The following is a 22,844-nucleotide window of genomic DNA, read 5'->3' on the forward strand; positions in this document are numbered from 1 at the left end:
GGTTCTGGAAACACCATCCAGGTGATCTCTGTCGTGTGGGGCTTTTCACATTCAGAGCAGCCGGATCCCATTTGCAAGGAGGATAGAGGGGCCGTGGGGTGTGTGTGTGTGTGTGTGTGTGCGTGCATCTATTAAAGCGTCTCCCATGCTGAGGGGCTCCTATTGATTCATAGCTGGCCATCCCTCTCCTAATTAGCCCACAGCCTCTTCCACCTGAGTGCTAATAGAATTAACTGACCTGTCCTTATTCAGCAGGCCCTCACTTCTCAGCCACACACACACATACACACACACCCACACACACAGCTGTCTCCAGGACAACAGCCTTCTTTGAATGCACTGTGCGGAATTTAATTACCCCCCCCCTCCTTTCCTCACCTCACCCCTACCCCCTTTCACACTTACTCTCTCATCCCTCTCTCTCTCCCTCTCTCTCTCCCTGCTCTCTCACACACACACAAACACACACCTCCGAGAGAGTTGTTCCCTCTCCAGCAGACTCACAGCCAGGTGCGTTGCCCTCTTCCCCGTTTACGCCCCCTCCCCAGCCCTCCACCTCCACCCCACCGCCTGTGTCTCTCCATCCCCATCCCCATCTCCCTCCAACCCCCCCTGCCTCCCCTCTCCGTCCCTGTGCAATGACTCACAGACAACACCGCAGTGCTAAGAGCCAAACGAGCCTCTGTGTATGACATCACCGGCCCTTGCACCAGGATGTTTGTGTTCCCCAGGCAGGGCGGGGTAAATGCCGGGACAGAGCAAAGTGTTCGGTGGTTTACGACCCCCGACACATTATGCGACCCCTTATTTGCACACACACACACAGTTCTCTCCCTCGTTAACTTCTCCGAGAGAGACAGAATTGCCCACAGCTGGTGTGTGTCGAGGCCAAACGAAGACATAAACATCCACAGACGTGCTATTATCACAAATATTGAGTCTACTCGCTTTCTAATCACCACCCGTCTATACGTCTGCAGGAGACAGCGCACGCACACACACCCGGGGCGTGGCTGAGCCTCCATCTCGGACAGCCCCAGCGCCTACAGGGGAAAGCGCAGCCTGGGCTGGTCTGCTGTATTGACAGGCAGGCTTTGTCCGTTCTAATCCCAACTAACATATCAATCCTCTGCCTCGATGGAGGTGGATCCTTCTCCTCCTGCTAGTTCTCCCTGTACACATCCACTCCTGCGACCTACGCTGCTCTGCCTTCCTTCCGTCCTGTTCCGAGTCTGTGGGTGTGGATGTGTGTGTGTGTCTATCCCAGTATTGAACATATGAATTATTCAGAGCGGGGACAGTGGGAACAGAGCAGCGGTGTAGGCAGACAGGGAGCCAAAGTATAACCCCTGTCTCTGGAGACGTATAGTATTGGTGCTCATTAAGTCCTGTGGACTGTGTGCGTGTGTGTGTGTCTATCAATCCGGTTGTGTGTCTGTCCGTGAGTCTGTCTAGGTGTGTTTGTGTGTGTGTGTATGTGTGTGTGTGTCTTATCAGTCCAGTTGTGTGTCTATCCGTGTGTCTGTCTAGGTGTGTGTGTGTGTGTCTATCTATCAGTACAGTTGTGTGTCTATCTAGGTGTGTGTGTGTGTGTGTGTGTGTGTGTGTGTGTGTGTGTGTGTGTGACAGGCTGGACTACAGAGGGGGTATTGACCAAGGTATAGCCCACCGCCTCAGGCCACTGGTCAGACCTCGCTGCTGGGAAGCTGCCTCCCTCACACCTGGAGAGCTCATTAAATATGACTGCACTGACGGAGGATGGAAGACACAAACTGGAGACAGGAAATCATGTTTAACACCTTTGTTAAACATGCACTGACAGCTTCCAGTTCTTCATTTCTTGTATTCAACACGTTTTTTTGTTGCCGTTGCCTTTGTGCTCTGTTACAGGACGTTTTAGTAAGCGTTGCCTTTTGTGTTCATTTCAGTGACTAAATGACTTCAACGTTAACATTCTCAGTCATAACAGTTGTTATGACAGAATGTTGTCTGTCAGTGTCCCGCGAACCAGCATGTTACTGCATCTCTTAGAGCAGTCAACCAGCTATAGATAGATGTCTAACAGGAAGTGTTTAGGAAGTGACTGAACCACCATGTTGCCCTCCAGGGTCAGGACCCTCGCTCGCTTGTGTTCGTCCAGTGTGTGTTCATCTACAGGGGCTTGGAACAACCGGGCTCTCTCTCTCCAGCCCCACATCCCCCTGACACAACTGTTGAACTAGAGAGGGCCATATGGTGGACCGCTTCCTTCGCTCTCAGAGCTGCTGTGTGTGAGTGTGTGTGTGTGTGTGGTGATGGAGCCAGGCTCTGGCTGCTGCCTGGGGGTGGTAGGGTTAGTCTCCAGGCATGGCTGGGCAGAGAGACACCAGTAGACCAGATGGAGCATGTGTGTGTGTCCATGACTGCATTCATCTCGTCTGTCATGGGACTCGGTGGTGATCATTCAGGGCTAGGGGCCCACGGCCAGGAGGGGGGGGCTGAGGGGGGAGGTGGGGTAAGGAGGGCCGGGGGCGGGCTGGGGGGGGGGGGGGGGGGGTGGAGGCTGGAGGGAGAGTAAATAACAAGATGCCAGCTGAATTGTGGTGGGAGGCAATAGTTGTGGCCATATATGAGTGGTGGCCAGAGACTTAACACTGGCCCTCACTCCGGACACAAACACACACGCATATAGAAACACAAACACTTGCATAGACACACTCCACCACTGTGTCTCTCATTGGCTAATCTCCAGCTCCTCCTTCTGTCTATCAATGTAGTACCCCCCCCCCACTCCCATCTGGGAGAGATGAAGCCATCAAAGACCATCCATCTAGAACCCCCCCTCCTACACACACACCTTCACAAAGCCTCTTTAATTAGCTTACATTCATTTAAGCTTTCTGGTGATCTACCCAGGCACTCTCACTGTATCAAGCCCTCATCAAAAACAACACTAACAGGCTGCTTATGTCAGAGAGGGGGTCCGCGCGTGGCTCCGGCACCAGGTCAGAGTAGTAACAGAAAGAAGGAGGCGGGGGGGGGGGGGGGGGGGGACAACAACCAAGAAACAGAGAGAGAGGCGAGGTACAGAAAGAGAGGAATGCCGGAGGAGACGGAGGGAGAAGAGAGAGGGCGGAGGAGAGAGAGAGAGACACCAGTTGTACCCACTGTACGCAACGCATGTCCAGCCAATTAGCACACAAAGAGACACGCGCCCAAGCCCTCCGGGGTTCCGAGTCCCTTCCCCCGGGTTCCGGCCGGAGCGGACAGGACGTGGCAGGTTGCTGCCTCATCCCTGGTCGTGGGCCTCATCCCCCCCCCCCCCCCCTCCCCCCACAGTCCAGGCGCAGACAGCGGGGGCAAAAGAAAAAAATGTGATTAGCATGGCTAACAATGTACCCCCTCCCTCGCTGCCCGCCGCTCCTCGTTCAGTACCCGTGCCGCTCCAGTATTCATCTCGGGAGCAACTCTGGCTAATTGAATTGAGGTTACAAAGGCCTCCGCCAGCGACGAAACTTCCTGTAATTGGATGTTCTGCCGCACGGAGTTCTCTGTCTCTCTCTATCTTGCGAGAGAGAGAGAGAGAGGGAGAGAGAGAGAGAGAGAGAGAGGGAGAGGGAGAGAGAGAGAGAGAGTGTGAAAAGTTCACCAAAGGATAGGATAATCTGTTGCATTTATACATCAATCTCATTTAGACGGATTATAAGAGTACAGCGTCGCCGCTGTGCGTGTGTGTGTGCGTGCGCCCTGTGCCCTATGTGTTCTTCTGTGCTTGTGTGTTGCGCTGGGCGCCGTGCTTGGTAAGCAGCGGGAGTTGGAACGTAGCCGTTCTAGGATGTGTGGGATTGATTGGGTTCAGGTCCAAATCCTCTCATCTCTGCCCTCTTGTCCTGGCGTGAGCATGCAGCTTTAGACTTACAGCGTGGGTGTGGGTGTTTGTGTTTGGGGGGGGGGGGGGGTTGGGAGAGTGAGAAAGAAAAGACATAAAGGAGATGCGTGTGTGTGTCCTGCTAATATCCACAGTCATGTTAATACGCTGGGTAATTACAAGCCCAGGGTTTACCAGGCCCATGTCAGGCTTTGATGTAGCGAGGCCCAGTGTGCATGCTAAACATCCTGGAGAACACACTTGTGAGGGGGGGGAGAGGTGCAGAGCAGAGGAGAGAGGTGGACAGGAGAGGAGGGGGGAAAGGAGAAGAGTGGGGGGGGGTGTAGTGGGAGAGGTAGAGAGGAGAGAGGGAGGGTGTGAAAGTTGCAGACGAGAGGATGAGCTGCGAGCGTGTGTTGCCAGTCAGCATCCGCCTCTGTGTGTGGGCTCGGGTCTTGTGTGTGTGTGTGTGTGTGTGTGTGTGTGTGTGTGTGTGTGTGTGTGTGTGTGTGTGTGTGTGTGTGTGTCTGTGAGAGGCAGCATAAAGTGATCCAAGCCCAACAGGAAGCGGAGACCTAAAGCAGCTTAACCCAGATCGACATGTGATCCAGACACACACAGTCACCACGAAGGGAACAGTCTGGACAAAGCAGTCTCCCACATCATCAACAACTCTCTCTCTGCCTTTTTTCACTTCTAGTCTAGCTGCTACCATTTCTCCTGGTATCTGGCCTAGTTCCTATCCAGTCTGTCTCTCTCTCCTCTCCCTCACCCTAATTTCCCCGCCTGGAGATTAATAAAGTGCTATCTTATCTCTCAGTCAGTAACTCCTCCAATCGCCGTCTCAGAGAGGGACCAGGTACAGAAGGGTGGCTGGTTGGAGTTCATGGACATGCTTGTGTAAAACGCTAGACCCAGAAGAAGTTTGTGGAGAGAAGCTAGATTCAGCCTGCCGTCTCCCTCACTCTCTCTTTCTCTCCCTCCCGCCTGTGGTTGCTTTTACACACGCAACACACACACACTCTCGCACACACACAATCCCGCTGACTCATATAGACTCTCTCTGTCAAACACACACATGCTCACATGGACACACACACACACCATCTCTCCTGGAAAGCCCCAGTGTGATAAACAAGCCAGTGCTTGATGAGGACCATATTGCTCATCAGGTGTAAAAACCCGCTCCCTGCTGTGACAGCTGGCTATTTTAAGCCTCCATTTCTCCGATGTGCCTCCCGCACGCAACCAGCCAACCCACTTTCCTTACTTTCCTATCCCGTCCTCTCCTATCCTGTACTATCCTATCCTATCCTGTACTATCCTCTCCTATCCTGTACTATCCTCTCCTATCCTGTACTATCCTCTCCTATCCTGTACTATCCTCTCCTATCCTGTACTATCCTCTCCTATCCTGTACTATCCTCTCCTATCCAAACCTGTAGTATCCTCTCCTATCCAAACCTGTAGTATCCTCTCCTATCCAATCCTGTACTATCCTCTCCTATCCAAACCTGTAGTATCCTCTCCTATCCAATCCTGTACTCTCCTATCCAATCCTGTACTGTACTCTCCTATCCAATCCTGTACTATCCAATCCTGTACTATCCTCTCCTATCCAATCCTGTACTATCCTGTCCTTTCCTATCCTCTACTATCATATCATATCCTAACCCTCCTACCCTCTCCTATCATATATTGACTTATCCTATCGTCTCCTGCCCTGCCCTATCCTATCATATCCCATCTGGTACTTTCCAATCACCTATCCTATCGTCTTCTTTCCTATCATATCCTATCCTGTACTCTCCTTTCCAGCCCTATCCTCTCCTATCTGCTCCTATCCTCTTCTATCCTATCCCCTCCTTTTCAATCCTGTGCTGCCCTCTCCACTCCTTTCCTATCCTGTACTCTCCCATCCTATCCTCTCTTATCATCATCTTTCAATCTTCCTTCCATCTTCTGGATCTTTTCATCTCCTCTCTCTTCTCTCCTAATCTTGTCTTTTTTTCCATTACTCTGGTTGAGAGAGAGAGAGAGAGAGAGAGAGAGAGAGAGAGAGAGAGAGAGAGAGAGAGAGAGAGAGAGAGAGAGAGAGAGAGAGAGAGAGAGAGAGAGAGAGAGAGAGAGAGAGAGAGAGAGAGATGACTGCAGAAGCACAGCTCCTCCCACTCTCTCTTTATCCGTCTCTCCCTCCCTCTCTCTTTCTGTTCATACTGTTCTATTGGGGTTACACAGCAGAAGGAGAGCTACCCAGGTCTCTCTCTCTCGGGATGGGGGGGGGGGGGGGGGGTTAAGTATCGTGAATCATGATGAGTCAAGAAAAAAAATCCTTTCTATTGACAAGAATCCCCGTAAAGAGAACCCAATGGCGTTAAAATGAACTCAGGCTGGTTTCAGGGGCGGGGGGGGTGGTAGTGTTAAGAGCCGCCGTAGTGTCGGGGAGGTGGAGGCAGAGAATTAGGGAAAGTCTCCCTCGGAGGTAAGGCAACCTTGTTGCCAGGCAACGGGCCTGCCTGCGGTGGCGAGCCGGCGGGAGGCGGCGGGCTGGCGGAGGGTGGCGATGTGGCAGGAGATTACACAGGAAATCCATTAGGCTGCTAGGAGAGCCGTTATCACCGTGTCACTGCGCCGGAGTAGACAGCTAGTTCAACAGGCAGCTGAGAGTTACTTTGTCAGTCAGTTAGTTTTGGGTGGTTGGTTAGTTAGTTTTGTGTATATATAACGAGCTTATCTTCCTCCTGTTCCAGGGTTAGAGACCCTTTTTCTCATGTTGCTTCTCTTTCTCTCACACACACATACTCAAGCAGTGATGGAGATCCACACTTTGGCCCCTAGAGCTGTGTGACCCTGCGTGCGTGCGTGCGTGCGTGCGTGTGTGTGTGTGTGGTCACAAGAACCTACTGGCTGAATATGCTGCAGGCCCTGTCTCTGTGACACAGACACCACTGTGACCTGCCCCAAACACCGTACTAGGTTACACTGTCCTCATCTCCCTCTGTGTACTGTGTGTAGGTATGCATATGTGTGGGTGGGTGTGTATATGTGTGGGTGTGTCTGTGTGTGTGTGTGGGGGGGGGGTCAGCTTCACGCTAAGCCCGAGATCACACACAGCCGCTGAAACACGACACCCTCTGTAGTGTGAATCAGCTCTCCTCCGGCCTCTTCCCCCTCCACCCCCCCCCCCCCACCCCCCCCCTTCTTCTACACTTTCCTCCCGTCGGCATTCCGTCACAGATGAAGGCTCTTGCCCCCCCAACACCCGAGGAAGGGGCCTGGCAGGGCGTGTCCGTCACCTCTCTGCTGTGGAGGGGGGGGGGGGGCCAGCACTCACATGACCGCTTCTCCTGACTCACTCGCTCCTCACTCACCCTGCCTGCCTGCCTGTCTGCAACAGTAGGCACTTCTCTATCTCTCTCTGTCTCTCTCTCCCAGTCTCTCTCTACCTGGGTCTCTCTTTCTCTCCCTCCCTCAGTCTCTCTCTACCTTGATCTCTCTTTCTCTCCCTCCCTCAGTCTCTCTCTACCTTGGTCTCTCTTTCTCTCCCTCCCTCAGTCTCTCTCTACTTTGGTTTCTCTTTCTCTCCCTCCCTCAGTCTATCTCTACCTTGGTCTCTCTTTCTCTCCCTCCCTCAGTCTCTCTCTACCTTGGTCTCTCTTTCTCTCCCTCCCTCAGTCTCTCTCTACCTTGGTCTCTCTTTCTCTCCCTCCCTCAGTCTCGCTCTGTCTCCCTCTCTCTTTCTGATATACAGCCGGGATGTGTCTGTAGAGTGGAGAGGCTGGTAGGGTGGAGCTGCCACTGGTACAGTGGAGGAGGGAGGGAGGAAACACAGGGCACCTGTTTCCCATTAGCGCACACACATTCCAATTCTGTCTGACTCCATTTTGTGCCCCTGTGGAGTTTTGGAAAGCTCCAGTGAACAGTGTGTGTGTGTGTGTGTGTGTGTGTGTGTTGTGTGTGTGTGTGTGTGTGTGTGTGTGTGTGCGTGTGCGCGCGTGTGTGTGAGCTCTACATAGTACTCTACATGTGTACTACATGTAAATGAAGCTCAATATAACTAGCTGTTGTGAGAGTAAAACCCCCAAATCAATCAGCTCTTTAAAGAACTTCCCAGACTCATCCACCAATCAGTTTAATACATTTTAAGCATAGGTGTATGTTTTTCATGATATATGTGTACGTTCTAGTGTCCTGTGTTGTTAACCGCCGTGGTGATTCATGTGTTTGTGCCTCCTCTCTCCCGCAGGTCTCTGCGTGCGACGGGGGGGTTTGGAGAGACACCCAGGAAGGTTGTGAGCTTCTGCAGGCTCTACAGAATCTGAGTCACTCCTCCAGGTGTGTTCCCCTGCCCTGGCCCCCCTCGCCCCCACCCACCCACCCACACACACACACACAGCCCCTTAGTAGAGCCCCTTGTCTCTGTGACAGGGCCAGGGCTTTGATCCATTCTCGTAGAGGTCCAAGACCCTGGTCGTGTGATGAAAGATGCCTCCAGCCGCCCGCCTCTCCCACAACACGGGGATAGTGGCCCATTGTTGCCCTCCCCTCCCTCCTCCCCTCTCTCTCTCTACCTTTTTTACCCCTCCCTCCTTTTTTCTTTCTTCCTTCCTTTCAGCCACCCTTTCTCTCGTCCTCCCTCCCCACCCTCCCTCTCCATATCCCTCCGTCTCTGCCCCTCCTCCGTCTGAAATGAAAAAGAAAAACCCACATCTCTTTGAAGTTGCCTAGCCAGGCTTGTGAGGCAGGGAGCCTTTGACAATATTGGGTTTGGGCTGAGTGGCTGGCGCTCTGATTCCAAACTCCAGACGACGTCATCGTTCTTCTCCATGGTAACCGGGGGGGGGGGGGGGGGGGGGGGTTCTTTTGAGATCCTCCCTAACAGAATACTGAATGTGTCTGAAGTGTCTTACAGCAATGAAGAGTGAGAGTCAGTGTGTGTGTGTGTGCGTGTGTGGGTAGTCTTGAAGTGGGCAAGTGAATACAAATAAAATACGCAAAAGGGGGGGGAAATGAAGACAAGTGAATAGTTGCATACTAATCAACACGAGCGCCATGTAAGTTAGAAGCTGCCTAATTTAATGACCAATCTTAGAAGTCAGATGTTGGCCAGTAGAGGACACAATCAGCCACACTTGAGTGGTTTTCAGTGTGATGTTTCAAACCGTCTTTCATTCCACTCAGTAATTATTGAGAAAACCACAATCAAATCATCCAGGCTCCCGGGTTGCAGCAGCCCTGCTCACAAGTGATTGCTCCGCTGATCAAATTAATTAGCTAGCAGTGTTTGAATGTCTTTGTAAGAGCCCCTTTTGTCAGACCAGTCTTCAGTTCCAACTCCATCAGAATGCTCTGGAAAGTTTTGAGTGTGTGTGTGAGGGGCAATGTGGGGGCAGTTGTGTTTTGAACGAGATAAAAATAGCTTTTTGAGGAATGTGACTGGTGTGCTCATGCTTCTCCCCCCAGGTGTCAAGCTGATGTTGCCGTGGCGTCGCTGGCTGCTGAAATCCTCAGAGGGTGTGGCCTGTAACACCCACAGCAACCCACCATTTTCTACTGTATAGCTGTCAGTGTATTTAATTTATAATAAAACTGATCCTGTTTGATCTTGCATTTCTAAAGCTTTTTGGAAGTCAAATCAAATTTATTTGGAAGTATAGCCATAGGTCATATCTGCACCATCCTACAATTCACAAGTTGTATTTTTCCCACAGAAAAGAAACATTGACAAGAACTGTAGGATGTGTCAAACCAGCACCAATAAATAGCATGTCCCCAAATCAGCCCAATTCCAAATTGTTTACCTCAGAGCATTGATTTCCTACTGACCCAATGCATCTAATCCTTCCATACATTTTGTATTTGGGTAGATGGACCGCAAGTCGTAGCTTTCAGTTCATGAAATGAACCAGACAGATGAAATTAAAGTCCATTTTATTGTTTAGCCATGTCATAACCATGTCTCCAATAAGCACAGCAGGCTACAATAATAAGGGAAATCTTTTCACAACCCTCGACAGCTACCATCAAAAAAGACAGACCATAATAATCACCTCTGCCCCCCACCAAGAACATACCCTTTGGAACTGTTGTGTCACTAGAACAGTGCACCCTCGTTAAAGCAAGAAAATAGTTGATATTTGGACCGTTTTCCAATTCTTGGTTTTTTTTTTTATACAAAAGCTACACAATGTTACACTTGATCAGAATACAATTCAACTGATTAATTAGTGTTCTACACCATAACTTGATAAAATCTTAATTGATGGAGCATTACCACTATAACTTAACACTACGAGAGACTAAAAAGGTACAAATTACTGCAAAAAAGGAGATGAGTATAATAAAGCAGGCTAAATCAGTCACCATTACAGACTGAAGAATCAGAATAAAAAATAAAAATAAAATGTAAAAAAATACAGACAAAGGGGTTTTTAAAATTCCATCTCCGAGATCCACTTCGTGAGCCTTCTTCCATCTTTTGAGTGAGCCACTCTGGGAATTCCTTTTAGCGGGTTTCAACTCCGACAGAGACCAGAAACAACGTTTTGTCCTCCTCCGGTTCCCATGGGAACCTCAGCTTGTAGTAGTGTGTGTGTGTGTCAGGCACTTTCTGAGATCCACGCCCACCTCCCCACCCTTCCTCTCAGCAACTCTTCAGGCCAAATCACAATGCAGGTTCATTCAGATCAGACGATACAGCTGGGAGGAACAAAAAACAAAACAACTAAGGGTTAACATGGGACCACACACACGCGTTGAGACAGCACACACACACACAACACGCTGCATTAGTGTCTGCATGCGACAGCGTGTAAAAATCCCAAGCAACACCCCCTCCCCAGCCTGGGTATCTGTGGCGGTCATCTTGTCTCTTACCTAGAAAGGTAGGGGGGGGTTATTTACAAGTCCGTATCAAACCACGCCAGCTGGTTGCTGTCTCCGGGGGGCAGGCCATCAATCAGATCCTGGGCGTGGCCCAGGTCAGGCAAGCCGTCCACGGGGTAGTCAGGCCCGGGGTGGTGCTGCCCCATGTCATGCTCCATCATGGGGTCCATGCCCAGCGAATCCTGGCCGTAGCCTCCAGAGTGGAAGGAGCGGTAGCTGGGGTCTGAGTGGGGGGGAGGGGGAGCACACACACTTTGTTAGAGAGCAGGTTAACAAACACAAGCAGCCACACGCACTAGTAAGGGTCATCCAAACCGACGCAGTCTTAACCTCCAGAGCCCCCCCGCCCCCGGAGGCACAAGGCACGGTTACACGGTTCGAGTGTTGCACACATGCACTGGACCCCCCCCCCCTCCAGTCACATCTGTTCACTCGTCTCCAGGAGAGTCAAGACTACCTCTGGACAGGAGTGAACCCAGAGGAGGAGGGATTCAGATTGGGATTAAGCCCAAATCTCTGAGTGGTCAAACTGAGGGAGGAGGAACAGAGAGAGAAGGGGGGGTCCTTACCTTCCTGGCGGTAGCCCAGGGGCTCTCCCTGAGCACCGATGTCCAGACCCAGGTCTCCAGTCTAGAGAGACACAACCACAGCAGATCAGAAGGGTGCTCCGTCAGTCCCAGCACACACAGGTGGCACTACGCAGTCATGCTGGCTCATGTCTACTACCAGTCTCAACCTAAACTGTTCTAGCAGACAGCAGCGTGTGTGTGTGTGTGTGTGTGTGTGTGTGTGTGTACCTCGTTCCAGGTCATGGGCTCTGTTCTGAAGAGGGAGCTGGTGAGCTCCACAGAGAGGCGTTTCTTGTAGTCCTGGGGCTTGTCCTCGGACATGCGGAACAGCACGGCAGCAGCGTAGGTGGCTGGAGGAAGCACACACAATCAGCCTTACACCCCAGCACTCACACACATCCTCCATCATTGCACTGGGTTTAGGTAACAGAGCGTGTGTGTGTGTGTGTGTGTGTGTGTGGGAGGGTGTACTCACCCACGCCCTCGTTCCTGGAGTGCAGCAGCTCTGTGAGGGGGGCAGTGGCTCCCTCGGCCTCGATGGCCTCGGCCGCCTCCTTGTCCTGGGCCAGCTCACACAGCACGCCGGCCGCCACGCGCTGGATGTTCTCTATGGGCGAGTACAGCAGCTGCACGTACACACACACACACACACACACACGGTTAACACTGCCCTCGCCATACACTGCATTGGAAACAGATAAGATGGGCCATTTGCTTGGACAGAAAGAGGCATGTTGAATGTAGTGCAGGTCTCTACCTGTACAAAGAGTGGAATGGTGTTGAGTCCTCTGATGACAATTCTGTTGTGGACGTCTCTGGCCAGGATGTGCAGCGCTCCAGTGCAGCCCTCCACTATTTCCTCCATACGAACTCCCTCCTGCATCACACACACAGTCAGAACTGGACTGTCTTGACACAGACTTCCAAGTCTCCCTGGAACCTGGTGGGTGTAGGAGTATCTATACGTGTGTGTGTGTGTGTGTGTGTGTCATACCACGAACTGCTGTTGCGTGCCTCCCATGGAGGTGCGTCTCTGTGTGTCCTGGTGGGCTCGGACCAGCAGCTGGACCAGCCTGGGGATGGCCCCCTGCTCCCTCAGAGGGGCGTGGTTGGCCGGGCACAGCGCCAAGTTGCGGATCAGACCTACTGTGGCCTGGAAGGAAGGAGGGGGAGAATATGTAAATAAATACATCAATGAGGAGCACGTGATCAGGTTTAGATGGCCCAGACAGTTGCCAAAGACCAAAACTGACCACTCTGCTTCTGTTGAAAGTGACAGAAGGGGCTTGTGGGTAAGGTCATGAGTTTGGACATGGGACAGTCACGAGGATAGGTAGAGGCGCGTGTGTGTGTAGGAAGGGGCATGTAAATCTCCAGACTGTGGTGATCAGGCAGTGTCATGGCAAAGAGATAATGTGTGTGTGTGTGTGTCCAGCACAGGGTGCGCTCATTTTGCCACCCACCTTGATGAGGGGCCAGTGCGAGGGCGGGTGCAGCAGCTTCACCACCACGGGCAGGCCGTAGTGCAGGCGCACGGCGTTCTGGGCCATCTCGGCGTCCTGGTGGCGCGAGGTGAGGTGGCGCAGGGCACAGATGGCGGGCTCCGTGATGTCCTCGCGGTCGCCGGCCCGCAGCACGGTGCGCACCAGCGCCTCGATGCCGCCCACCTGGCACACCATCATCTTGTTCTTGTAGTTGTTGCACGTGAGGTTGGACAGGATGCCGGCCGCGCACGTCACCACGTTGATGTCGTCGCTGCCCAGGAGCTGCACCAGCGTGCCGAGCAGCCCCTCCATGCCCTCCTGGAGAGAGGAGGAGAGAGCGGGGGGGTTAGGGGGCTCCAGGAACAGGACAGGGGGCGACCCTGCATACAGAACAAACAGCTGAGGGCGGGGAGGATGGGGGGGCAGGAGGAGACGAGGCAGGCAGGAGAACAGAAAGGGGGGGGGGGGGGGGGGTAGACGTATTCGCTCTCTTCCCTGTGTGTACATTCACAGACGATACACACACCGATACACACGGCAACACGACCCCTCCCCGTCAAGCGGCACCCCTCCTCCTCTCCCCAGACAGGCTTCTAAACTCCCTTCCTCCCGTGTGACAACCCACTAGTCAGTTGCTGAATCTCTCCAAGCAGGACCCACCCTGTGGCCCCCCCCCAGCCCAGGCCCAACTCCCCTCCCCCCCCCCGGCCCCAGGACACAGACGAAGGCAGGAATGGCTACTGTTTACCTGCATCACATCTACTTCAGCTAAGGCCAAGCTCTGCTCCACGGAGGAGAAAGGAGGAAGGAGGGGAGACAGACAGAGAGAGAGAGAGCTCTTATGTAGGAGGAGGGCAGGGAACCAGTCAGGATAGAGAGTAAAGCCAATGGGAGGGGGGGGGGAGGGGGGAGGTCAGAGGAGTAAAGAGGAGGCAGGACGCTACCTGTTTGGTGGCAGCATCTGATAGGTTCCTGAGGGTCCACAGGCAGTTCTGGACCAGTCTCTGGCTGGGGTCGTTCAGGTGGAGCCCCAGGGCCTGCATGCCACCTGGGACAAACACACACTTTAGGAGGTGGCACATGTAGGCCAAGGTTTGAATACAGCAGGCTGTACTGGTCCAGGCAGCAGGTACGCTTAAGGGGGAACCTCACCAGCCTCGACGATGGCAGGCTTGTTGCTGGAGCACACCGACAGGACCTTGAGCACTCTGCTGGTGGTCCACAGCAGCTTCTCGTATGTGTAGGTCCTCATGATGTTGACCAGAGCCTGGGGCCCTCCGCTGGCCAGGATGATCAGCTGGGGGAGGAGGGGAGAGAGGGAGAGAATTCAGAACCTAAGTTTACAAACCCTGTAAATCTCAGATTCAAACTACTTTATTGATCCCAAAAAGACCATTCAAAACCGGTTAAATCATACCACCAAATCAGGCGCAAGTCCAAGAGCATAACTGAGCTTATGTTTTACAGCTATGGAGTTGCATTTTGAACGGAATGGCCCTTTAAGACGGGGAGAAGGGCCGAGGGGCTCTCACCTTGCTCTCCTGGTTGCCGTAGGCCAGGATCTGCAGGCAGTCTGTGGTGATGGCCAGGAACTTGACGTTGGTCTTGTTGAGCAGGGCCACCATCTTCTGCAGGCCCCCGGCCAGGCGCACCGCCATCTTGGCCCCCTCCTGGTGCAGGAGCAGGTTGTGGAGGGTAGTGATGGCATAGAACAGCACAGAGTCCACTGGAGACCTGAAGACACACAGCAGGGTTAGGACCTGGATACACTCCACAGGACCACTAGTTGAGACCTGGCAGAGCAGAAACCCCCATCACCTACATAGGACCATCAACAGGAGGTTGATTCTGATCCAGATGAACCAGTCAGTACCAAACAGCTAAGAACACTGCCAATAGCCCAACTCATTACCCCTATGACGCATCTACCCACTGCCCCCCCCCCCCCCCTCCATCCCTTCGCGCTCCCTCCTCACCCCAGCATCTTGACCAGGGCGGGGATGCCCCCGGACTTGAAGATGGCGAGCAGGCCCTCTCTGTGGTGGGACAGGTTGTGCAGGGTGCCGGCCGTGCAGCGGGCCGTCTCCACGTCGTTGGTGTTCTGCATAGTGCGCACGATGGCCGACACCATCTGCGGCGAGCGCATGATGGCGTGGCGCGACGCCTCCTTCTTCGACAGCTGGTGCACCATCACCGCCGCCTTGTTCACCACCACCTGTGCGCGGGGGGGGGGAGGGGCCAAGGGTCAGACGAGCTGCAGAATCTCCACACACAACCACGTCTACGCCTGATCACTCATCAATAGTATACTTATTATCTTCAAAGATATGCGAATTTCATGGACATATCATTTAAATGACCACTTAAGAGTTACGCATGTGTAGTGGGGTCTTTTTCCCCAATTCCCCTCGTCTGGATGATTTGGGGGATGGGGGGGGAGGGGGACAACAGTGGCCTCACCTGGTCCTCGTCGTTGAGCAGCTTGGTGAGCTCTGGGATGGCGCGCGTGGCCAGCTCGGCGTCGTCTTGGTAGTTGATCAGGTTCACCACGGCGTGCTTCAGCATCTGGGACGGCTCGGCCAGGCGCTGCACGTTGGTGGGGTGGGCGCCGTCAAACTGCGTGGTCGGGATCTGCATGCCCTCGTCCAGGGTCTCGGGGAACATGGCCGCCCGCACGCGCTGGGCACGCGTCATGGCGTACTGCCCGTCTATGTCTGGGGGGCAGAGGGGAGGGGACCGCTTAGCTGGTTGGACTCTGTATTAAAGGCTAAATGGGCCAAATCCAATTCTAGCCCCTAACTACATCCTACCCCTACCAGACGTGGTATTATTAATTCATACCTCAATTCTGTGATACAAAACCCAATTGTTTGGTTTTAGAAGCTTCGTCCACTGTGCGTGTGGGACTGTGCGGTGATGAGGGTGAGTGCTTACCTGCCACCTGGTCTTGAGAGAAGGACTGGGAGAAGCCCTGCTCCCACTCGTACAGCACCTGGTTGTCCACATCCTCCTCCTCTGGGTTGCCCTTGCCGCTGAGAGAAGGGGCGGTGGTGGTGGCCCCAGAGTGGATGCCAGAGTCCAGGTAGGACTGCTGCTGCCAGTGGCTCACTGCTGCCTTACGGTCGGGCTCCATGGCCATGTCCAGCTCCATCAGGTCAGCTGGCACAAGCAACATTGACATTCATTAGCATCGTTATCGCTCAATATTCGCATTTTGTTGGGTCACACTGATTCAGCATTCACGGCACAAAGCAATTGTTTGTAATGGTACTGGAACCCCATTGAAATGCAATGTGCTATATATAGTTTACAAGAGATGCAATTATTATATATAGTTTAAAAGAGATGATTCATTCTTGGCGACATTCAAAAATGTATTCAAAGTGTTGGATGTCCTTGAAATGTGATTAAAATTGTGGTGAGGCTTTTGTGTCTGCAAGCAGGTTGCTCTGGCATCTTCACTATGGCAAAGTCATTTCTCTCATGCACAAATAAATACAGAAATTCAGGTGATGGGTGAGACATTCAAAAATTCTTGAGGTTGAGTACTTCAAAGGCAGGTATTTAAAATCCTTGGAATTGGGCAGGGTTATGAGAACTCACCCTGGGAAGCCATGATCCTTTCTCAAACCGCAGCCTGCACAGCTTCCTGATCTGAAACACACAGAACAGCGGGTCTCTTTCATACAGCAATTCCTGCATCAGCCAGGGCCAAAAACACACTGCACAAAGCAACCTTTTCACTAGGTTGAAGAGAAGCCAGGGGGAAACGATTTACGGAAGCTCAAGGAATCCTCTGTGCGTCAACTAAAATGTCACCCCGAAACTGACGAGACAACAGCAGTCGGTTCGAATTTCAAACTAATCCACTTGAACGGTCTGCGGAGCAATAACTGCTTTTATGGCGTTTCCGATTCGTAGCCTATTCCGAGACGTGTGCAGTGGTTATTGTATTGAAATATCAACTGTAAAGTCCCCGACCAAAACCTCAAAACAGAGGGCAGGAAACAGCAAATACTGCAATTTGACTCATTCGCCTACATTAGTCACAAATAGTCTCACTGCATTATCTCATTTGTTAAGTAAACACGTCCTGGAATGTTGTAAGTCACAAACCATTTATAGAGACAAGCAACTTTTGATGATGTGATGACGTCGCGGTACCCAAACATCTACATGCAAAGTCCGTCTCACTAAACTGATCAGAGTTTATGCCATCCCAACATAATGTCCACCGTGAGAAAAGGTATTCACCCCGGAGTAACAACTCACCGTCGGCGAGTAATAACTTAAAACCGAGAAAAATCTGTAGCAGCAATATGGGGTATTTCCGGAGCGGTCCTGCCGAGTTTTCTTCAAGATTTTCCACCAGTGCGATTGGTTCAGTTCCCCACCCCCACAATCGTGTCCACTTCAGTCTGCCTCACTTTCCTACAGCAACACACTAGCGACTCAAGTTTCACTCAAGCTCCTCCTCAACATCCTCTCAAATCACAACGGTTGAGGAATTTTTGTCGGTCTTTGTTTAAAAGACGACTAAACGCCTGGCCAAAGAGCCTTACAAAAACAAATGAAAACTACTCAATAAGTCGAATCTAGCTACAGTAGCGTTATCCATTTGGGTTCGGGGGAAAAACGAAAACATTTTGTTGACTTTGCTAGCTTTGATAACGTTAAAACTAGCTGGCTGGTCGACCTCATGCCATGAGCATAAGTGAGGTCAAACATGTTATCAATCTATTGAGTCAAATAAGTCAAACAACTCAAATGTAGCACCCTTAACACCATCTTAATGGGACGGGGGAACGTACGAAACTACTACTTTCAAAACAGTCCACAAATGCTCATTCTAGTTAACAAACTCGAATCTATTACCCGAAAGTTTTACGTACACCATTAATAATATAAAGTAATTAGGGCTTGCAGCCAACATCACCACTCTAATTAAATCCGTTTGCTAGACTACAGTACTTAATCTACAACAAGTATTATGAAACCAAACGCAACGCGAGTCAGAGCGATGGAATGCAAAGTGGTCCGCCAGCTAGACTGACTAGCACTAACCAACTTCTGGTTATATTATTATCAGCTAGCTTACTAGCTGTACACGCTACTCACTCATATAGCTAGAGCTAGCTGGATAAGCGAGGACAAGACACTATGGACCACAGTACTTAACCTTACTATGGCAATTAATATGGAGGATAACACTGGAATAACGTGTTACCAAACAATTTAAATGACTATCGGTAAACCGTATTTTCGAAATCCAATCCCGCATGACTCGCGTTGTGATAGTTAGCTTTGCTAGCTGGATAACTGAAAATACTCCGATACTAGGCGGTGGCTGCGGAAACCGAGAAACCAGCTGGCTAGGTAGTAGCAGCTAGTAGCTAGCAGGCTAGATACCACACCAGTCCACACAACGCAGTCCGTTCGATGAGAAGGAAAAGGAGTGAAAGAAACTTATACAAAAATTTGAATTATTTGAAGAAAAGGCATACCCTTGCAAAAGCCGTAAGTCAGTCCCCTCAGTTAAAAAGAAAATAACCAATATCGCGTTGAAAAAGACGGAGAAAATGTAAGTACAGACAAACACCAGCGGGTAGTCCAACCACCCCCTCCGCAGTCAAGGAACAACTTGGCTCTAGCGGCTGAATCAGTGATTTAAGATGGCGTCGCATGAAATGGACCGAAGCACCGTTCTTGTGGCAACAATATCCTGCCGCACGTAGGAATAAAATAGACACACGTGGTCCGTGTTTTTTGTGCATCGAATTATTTTATATACAAAAGCAACTTATGTTACGATGCCACAAGGTCATCATAAAACTCATCAACCAAAACTGAATACAAGCATACCAGCACATACTATTTACTAAGGTCTGCGTATGAATACCAGGGAGATAAAATAGGGGGCCGGCAAAATACCTTTTCCATACATTGGAAAACCAGGCAGAAATGCATTTGGGGAGAAGGGCTTGCAGACTGCAGAGTAGTTTAAATTAATTGCAGGAGACCATTCTCACAGAAACAGATATAGAAGCCGCTTGAAAAAATAGAAAATAAAAATCGAACATGAATATAAATCAACAGATGTTGTTATTTCTTTCTTTTTATTGTAAATACAGTTAAAGTGACTAACACACAGGACTTCATGAACCCTGTATGTTTACTATTTGTGTTTAAAGAGCACTGGCTCGAAACCACTTGATCATACCACTTCTACCTCACCTAAAGAGTTTATGTACAGACCTTGAAACTGTAGTAATAAGATACTTTAACGTTTGTTTTGTTTGCTTGCATATAAAATAAAAACCAATCTTGACTCAATGTAATAAAAACTGAACCTTACTCAATTGATTGTAGGTAAATGAATTAACTGTCCACTTTCAGTATGAACCAACCAAATAAAAGAGATCCTTCAAATTGTGTCACTTAAGTTATAGCTCTGTAGCATAGGTACACAACATAGATAAGCACAGAGAGTGCTAGGATAAAATATGAAACAGACTTTGCCAGTGCCCTTAGCTTTCATGGATGAACGGTTGCATGACAAGATAGCAAATTCAGCAGTAGGGTGTGGCAGTCATTGATGAGCTACTAAATATAAGTTACTTGGGTTTTGAGAAGGTTTTGGTTGTCAGCATAGTTGTGATCACAATTAGAACCATGTCACAGAATGGATCAGTTAAAGCTATGGTATTGTGACTTTATTTACCTTGATCGTCCAATAACTGTTATTGCATAATAGGCATCGACATAGGTTCCAAAAAAGTAAATAATATTGGCTATTGTTAGCCTGTTTCCATTATACAGATTTAGTATAGAACTGGATTAAAAAAGGACTTATATCTGAAATCATCAATAACAGCAGTTCTAGAGGGATTGACTCAAAGGAAGAACATTTGTGGACCTGTTTCTTGGACTCAGATACAAACCTAGATTCCAAATAAAAAGAAGTGTTGTCTGATACCATCTGTTAATTTTTCATTTGTTTCATTACATTTATTTATTCAATACGCTAGAGCAAGTGATACTTGTGGCATGTGTTCCCAATGTGTTTCAAAGTATAACAAATGGAGAGAGAGAGAGAAGACTTTTACCAAAACTTCTATAGAAAGGTGTTCTATGAGCACTCATTGGCTGGAATTCTGTCTTGAAGAATGATTTGTCATTTAAACAATTGAATCAAATCAATCAACAGGTATGGACAAGACATGGACAGTGTCTTTATTGAAAATAAACATAACAATAACAATATGTTACTCAACAATATGTATTGACCAATAAATAAAAGAGAAGTCAAGTGGTTAAATTTTTTCAAATAATTTCTCTAGTGTTTCTCTAATTAGTTTACATCTAACATTTAGCGAAGGTGGATTTATATTACAGTTATATCTTGCAAGTTCTATCTTACTTAAGTAAATTTTTTACATTTGGACTAATGATAAAGATATGGATGATATTGTGACATCTTACCGAATAATATAAAATGTGAATAAATACATCTTGCTTAAGTACTGTAGAACTGTCATCACCGAATTTTGTTTGTTTGTTTTTTATTATTAAATGGTTAATCAAGAAACACATAAGCACATTAAATATAATCCTTAAAGTGTTGTCAAATACCCTGTCAATATTTATTTCTATGATGGAATATGAGACTAAGGTTTGATAAAAGAAAATAGATTTTGTAGGCCAATTTAGGGAGTAAGGAATTTATTTGTTTTTTTGTATTGTACTGTTCTATTCCTTTATTTCAAAATAGTTTATTGATAAGTGATCATGCAATCAATCATCATCCTTTTGTTAAATAAACAGAAAGGAAATACAACTTCAAATGTATTCTGCATTCATGGTTTCAAAGAAATACTAATTATCCTCCATTTTGTGAAAAATGAAATATTTAAAAATAAATAATTTTTAACATTGAATGTGTACTGTACAGTCCTTACAATCAAGGCCAGTTCAAAAATGTGTTTATTGACCATCATCATGACAACTGTGGATAATATATGTTCATGTGATGAATAGAATTGGTTTTGCAGATAATTCGTAATACACTTGTGCTTTTTTGCATTAAAAACATACACATTCAATAACACACACTCACACACTTATTCAGTAGACACAGGCCTGGTGATAATACAGCAGAAGTGTCGTCAGGCCTTTTTTTCATGTATCATGTAAGAGGAGGAGACATTCCCATAAGCCCACATTCTCCTGGCAAGAAGAAAAAGTCAATGCATCCAGAATAAACATAGAAAGGAAGATTACATATGCATTGACTGGTTCACTCCCAATAGGCTCCTATATAGAGTGGAAGTCACAGGTCTTTCTCATTGCCAGCAGGGTTTACCAGCCTTGGGGTCACAAAGCTAGCTCCATCAAGCTCTGTTGTGATTGGCTACATAGAGCCATGTGTGCATGCGTGTATGAGTATGTATTTGTGTGTGCGCTCAAGTGGTTTTATTAGATTTGTGTGTGTGTGCGTTCCTATGAATGTATGTATGTCTGTATGCATGTATGTGTGTATTTAAGTGTGTGTGTGTTATGTATACCAGGATGATTGAGAAAGCCCTCACTCCCTGGGGAGGCTGTTGGAATGGATGCTGTATGCTGAGGGGAGGGGCTCCTTTCTTTCCCTGTGAAAAGAGGGGGCAGGCTAAACCCACTTGTGTGCTCAGAGGATTGTGTCCCCCTGACCTCCCCTCAACCAAGGGTCCTGAACCCACATCCTTATGAAGACAATAGTGATAGGTGGAAGCCACCAGGGCCCTGGGCTCCACAATTCATGTTGGCAACAAGTAGAGAAAGAGAGCGAGAGAGAGAGAGAGAGAGAGAGGGAGAGAGAGCTTTTTTGATAGTGTGTTTTTGTATGTATACACATGGAAAACTCAGTCTCTACCTGTAATGGTGCGTCTATTTGTGGGGTCTCAGTGAGTCATCAGCAGCTCTCTTTCACCATAGACAACATTAGTAGCACTGCAATCCATCAACATTTTTATCAATATAGAAAACTGTGTGTTGTAGTATGGTGATTGTACATAAAACATTCAATTAACTTGCGCTAAAATGTACAATTCAGTTTCATTCCAAAACTGAAATATACATTTAAAGGTTGTACAGATTGTCTATTATTTTACGGGGAATTTGATACTTTATATTTTCATAAGGGGGAAAATGTTATTGCGTTTATGAAGATGGAGATTACCACTGTGGTTGAAGATATTGCAGGAAAATGGAGGATGCAGTTTATAGGTAATCAACAGTCTATTAGATCCTTCCATAATAGCATGAAAATGCTAGGAGGTAGAGTTCACACAAATAACATGAATGTGAGTCCATTTCCACCTGGTTTGTACAACCATCACCATTTTTATCATCCCTTAATAGAATTATCTTTTGAAATAGGAATGATCCTAGTTCACCACAAATATGATATGACATCAAATATTGGGCTTAAATTATTTTGGGAAAAAACACCCTTTCATTAATCAGTCATTTCAAACCGGACTCAGATGTTCCATGAGATAAAGTCTATAATCAATAACAACAAATCTTTTCCTTTATAAACAGATATCATATGATACTCAATCCCATGAAATTGCATATTAACCCTTGGTATGACTATAGTGATTTATTATATAAAATACTAATGGTTTCATGGTTGCTGTGAAATTATTTTAGCTGGATACGCTATAACAAGCGCTATTAGGGTAAACTATTTTCTTCGTTGCACGGAATTTGTTGCCATAATATAGCATCAGATAAATAATGTTATGTCTCTCCTGAACCATGCAACTATTTCCAGAGGTTTTACTTGTAGCATGGTATCACGTTGACAACTCTGACCGGAAAGTCTCAGCAAATATCCTTTCTTTGTAAAGCTGCTTAGAGAACAATGTCAGGCAGGGAGACAGACGCTTTGTGCATTGAACCTCATTGTTAGTTTGAGAAATACAGCTTAAAATGTTGGTTTACTATCCTCTGCACATCAAACCACTTTGTTGTTATTCCACACTTTACTCAGAACACTGCAAAAATAAACAGCTA

The 22,844-nt window shown here is 48.6% G+C and overlaps 2 protein-coding genes across 2 annotated transcripts in view; one reads left to right on the plus strand and one right to left on the minus strand.

The window, feature by feature from the left end:
- ulk4 (unc-51 like kinase 4) overlaps window positions 1-9,411 on the plus strand; it is a 72,711-nt gene extending 63,300 nt beyond the window's left edge. The window contains 2 exon segments of the mRNA XM_067238682.1: window positions 8,094-8,182; window positions 9,311-9,411. Coding sequence (XP_067094783.1) covers window positions 8,094-8,182; window positions 9,311-9,374 — 153 coding nt within the window. The 3' untranslated portion in view covers window positions 9,375-9,411.
- A 350-nt stretch (window positions 9,412-9,761) lies between these two features.
- ctnnb1 (catenin (cadherin-associated protein), beta 1) lies at window positions 9,762-18,427 on the minus strand. The gene is made up of 16 exons (XM_067237388.1): window positions 18,290-18,427; window positions 16,389-16,439; window positions 15,720-15,944; window positions 15,246-15,499; window positions 14,762-15,000; window positions 14,318-14,519; window positions 13,938-14,082; window positions 13,730-13,833; window positions 12,765-13,103; window positions 12,296-12,454; window positions 12,059-12,178; window positions 11,777-11,927; window positions 11,530-11,651; window positions 11,302-11,362; window positions 10,724-10,955; window positions 9,762-10,546 (listed from the first exon to the last, which is right to left on the minus strand). The coding sequence occupies exons 2-15, from the start codon at window positions 16,399-16,401 to the stop codon at window positions 10,747-10,749; spliced, it is 2,343 nt and encodes a 780-aa protein (XP_067093489.1). The 5' UTR covers window positions 16,402-16,439; window positions 18,290-18,427; the 3' UTR covers window positions 9,762-10,546; window positions 10,724-10,746.
- Window positions 18,428-22,844: the final 4,417 nt, after the last annotated feature.

The sequence above is a fragment of the Osmerus mordax genome, chromosome 6 (genome assembly GCF_038355195.1).
Source record: "Osmerus mordax isolate fOsmMor3 chromosome 6, fOsmMor3.pri, whole genome shotgun sequence".
Taxonomy (NCBI): domain Eukaryota; kingdom Metazoa; phylum Chordata; class Actinopteri; order Osmeriformes; family Osmeridae; genus Osmerus; species Osmerus mordax.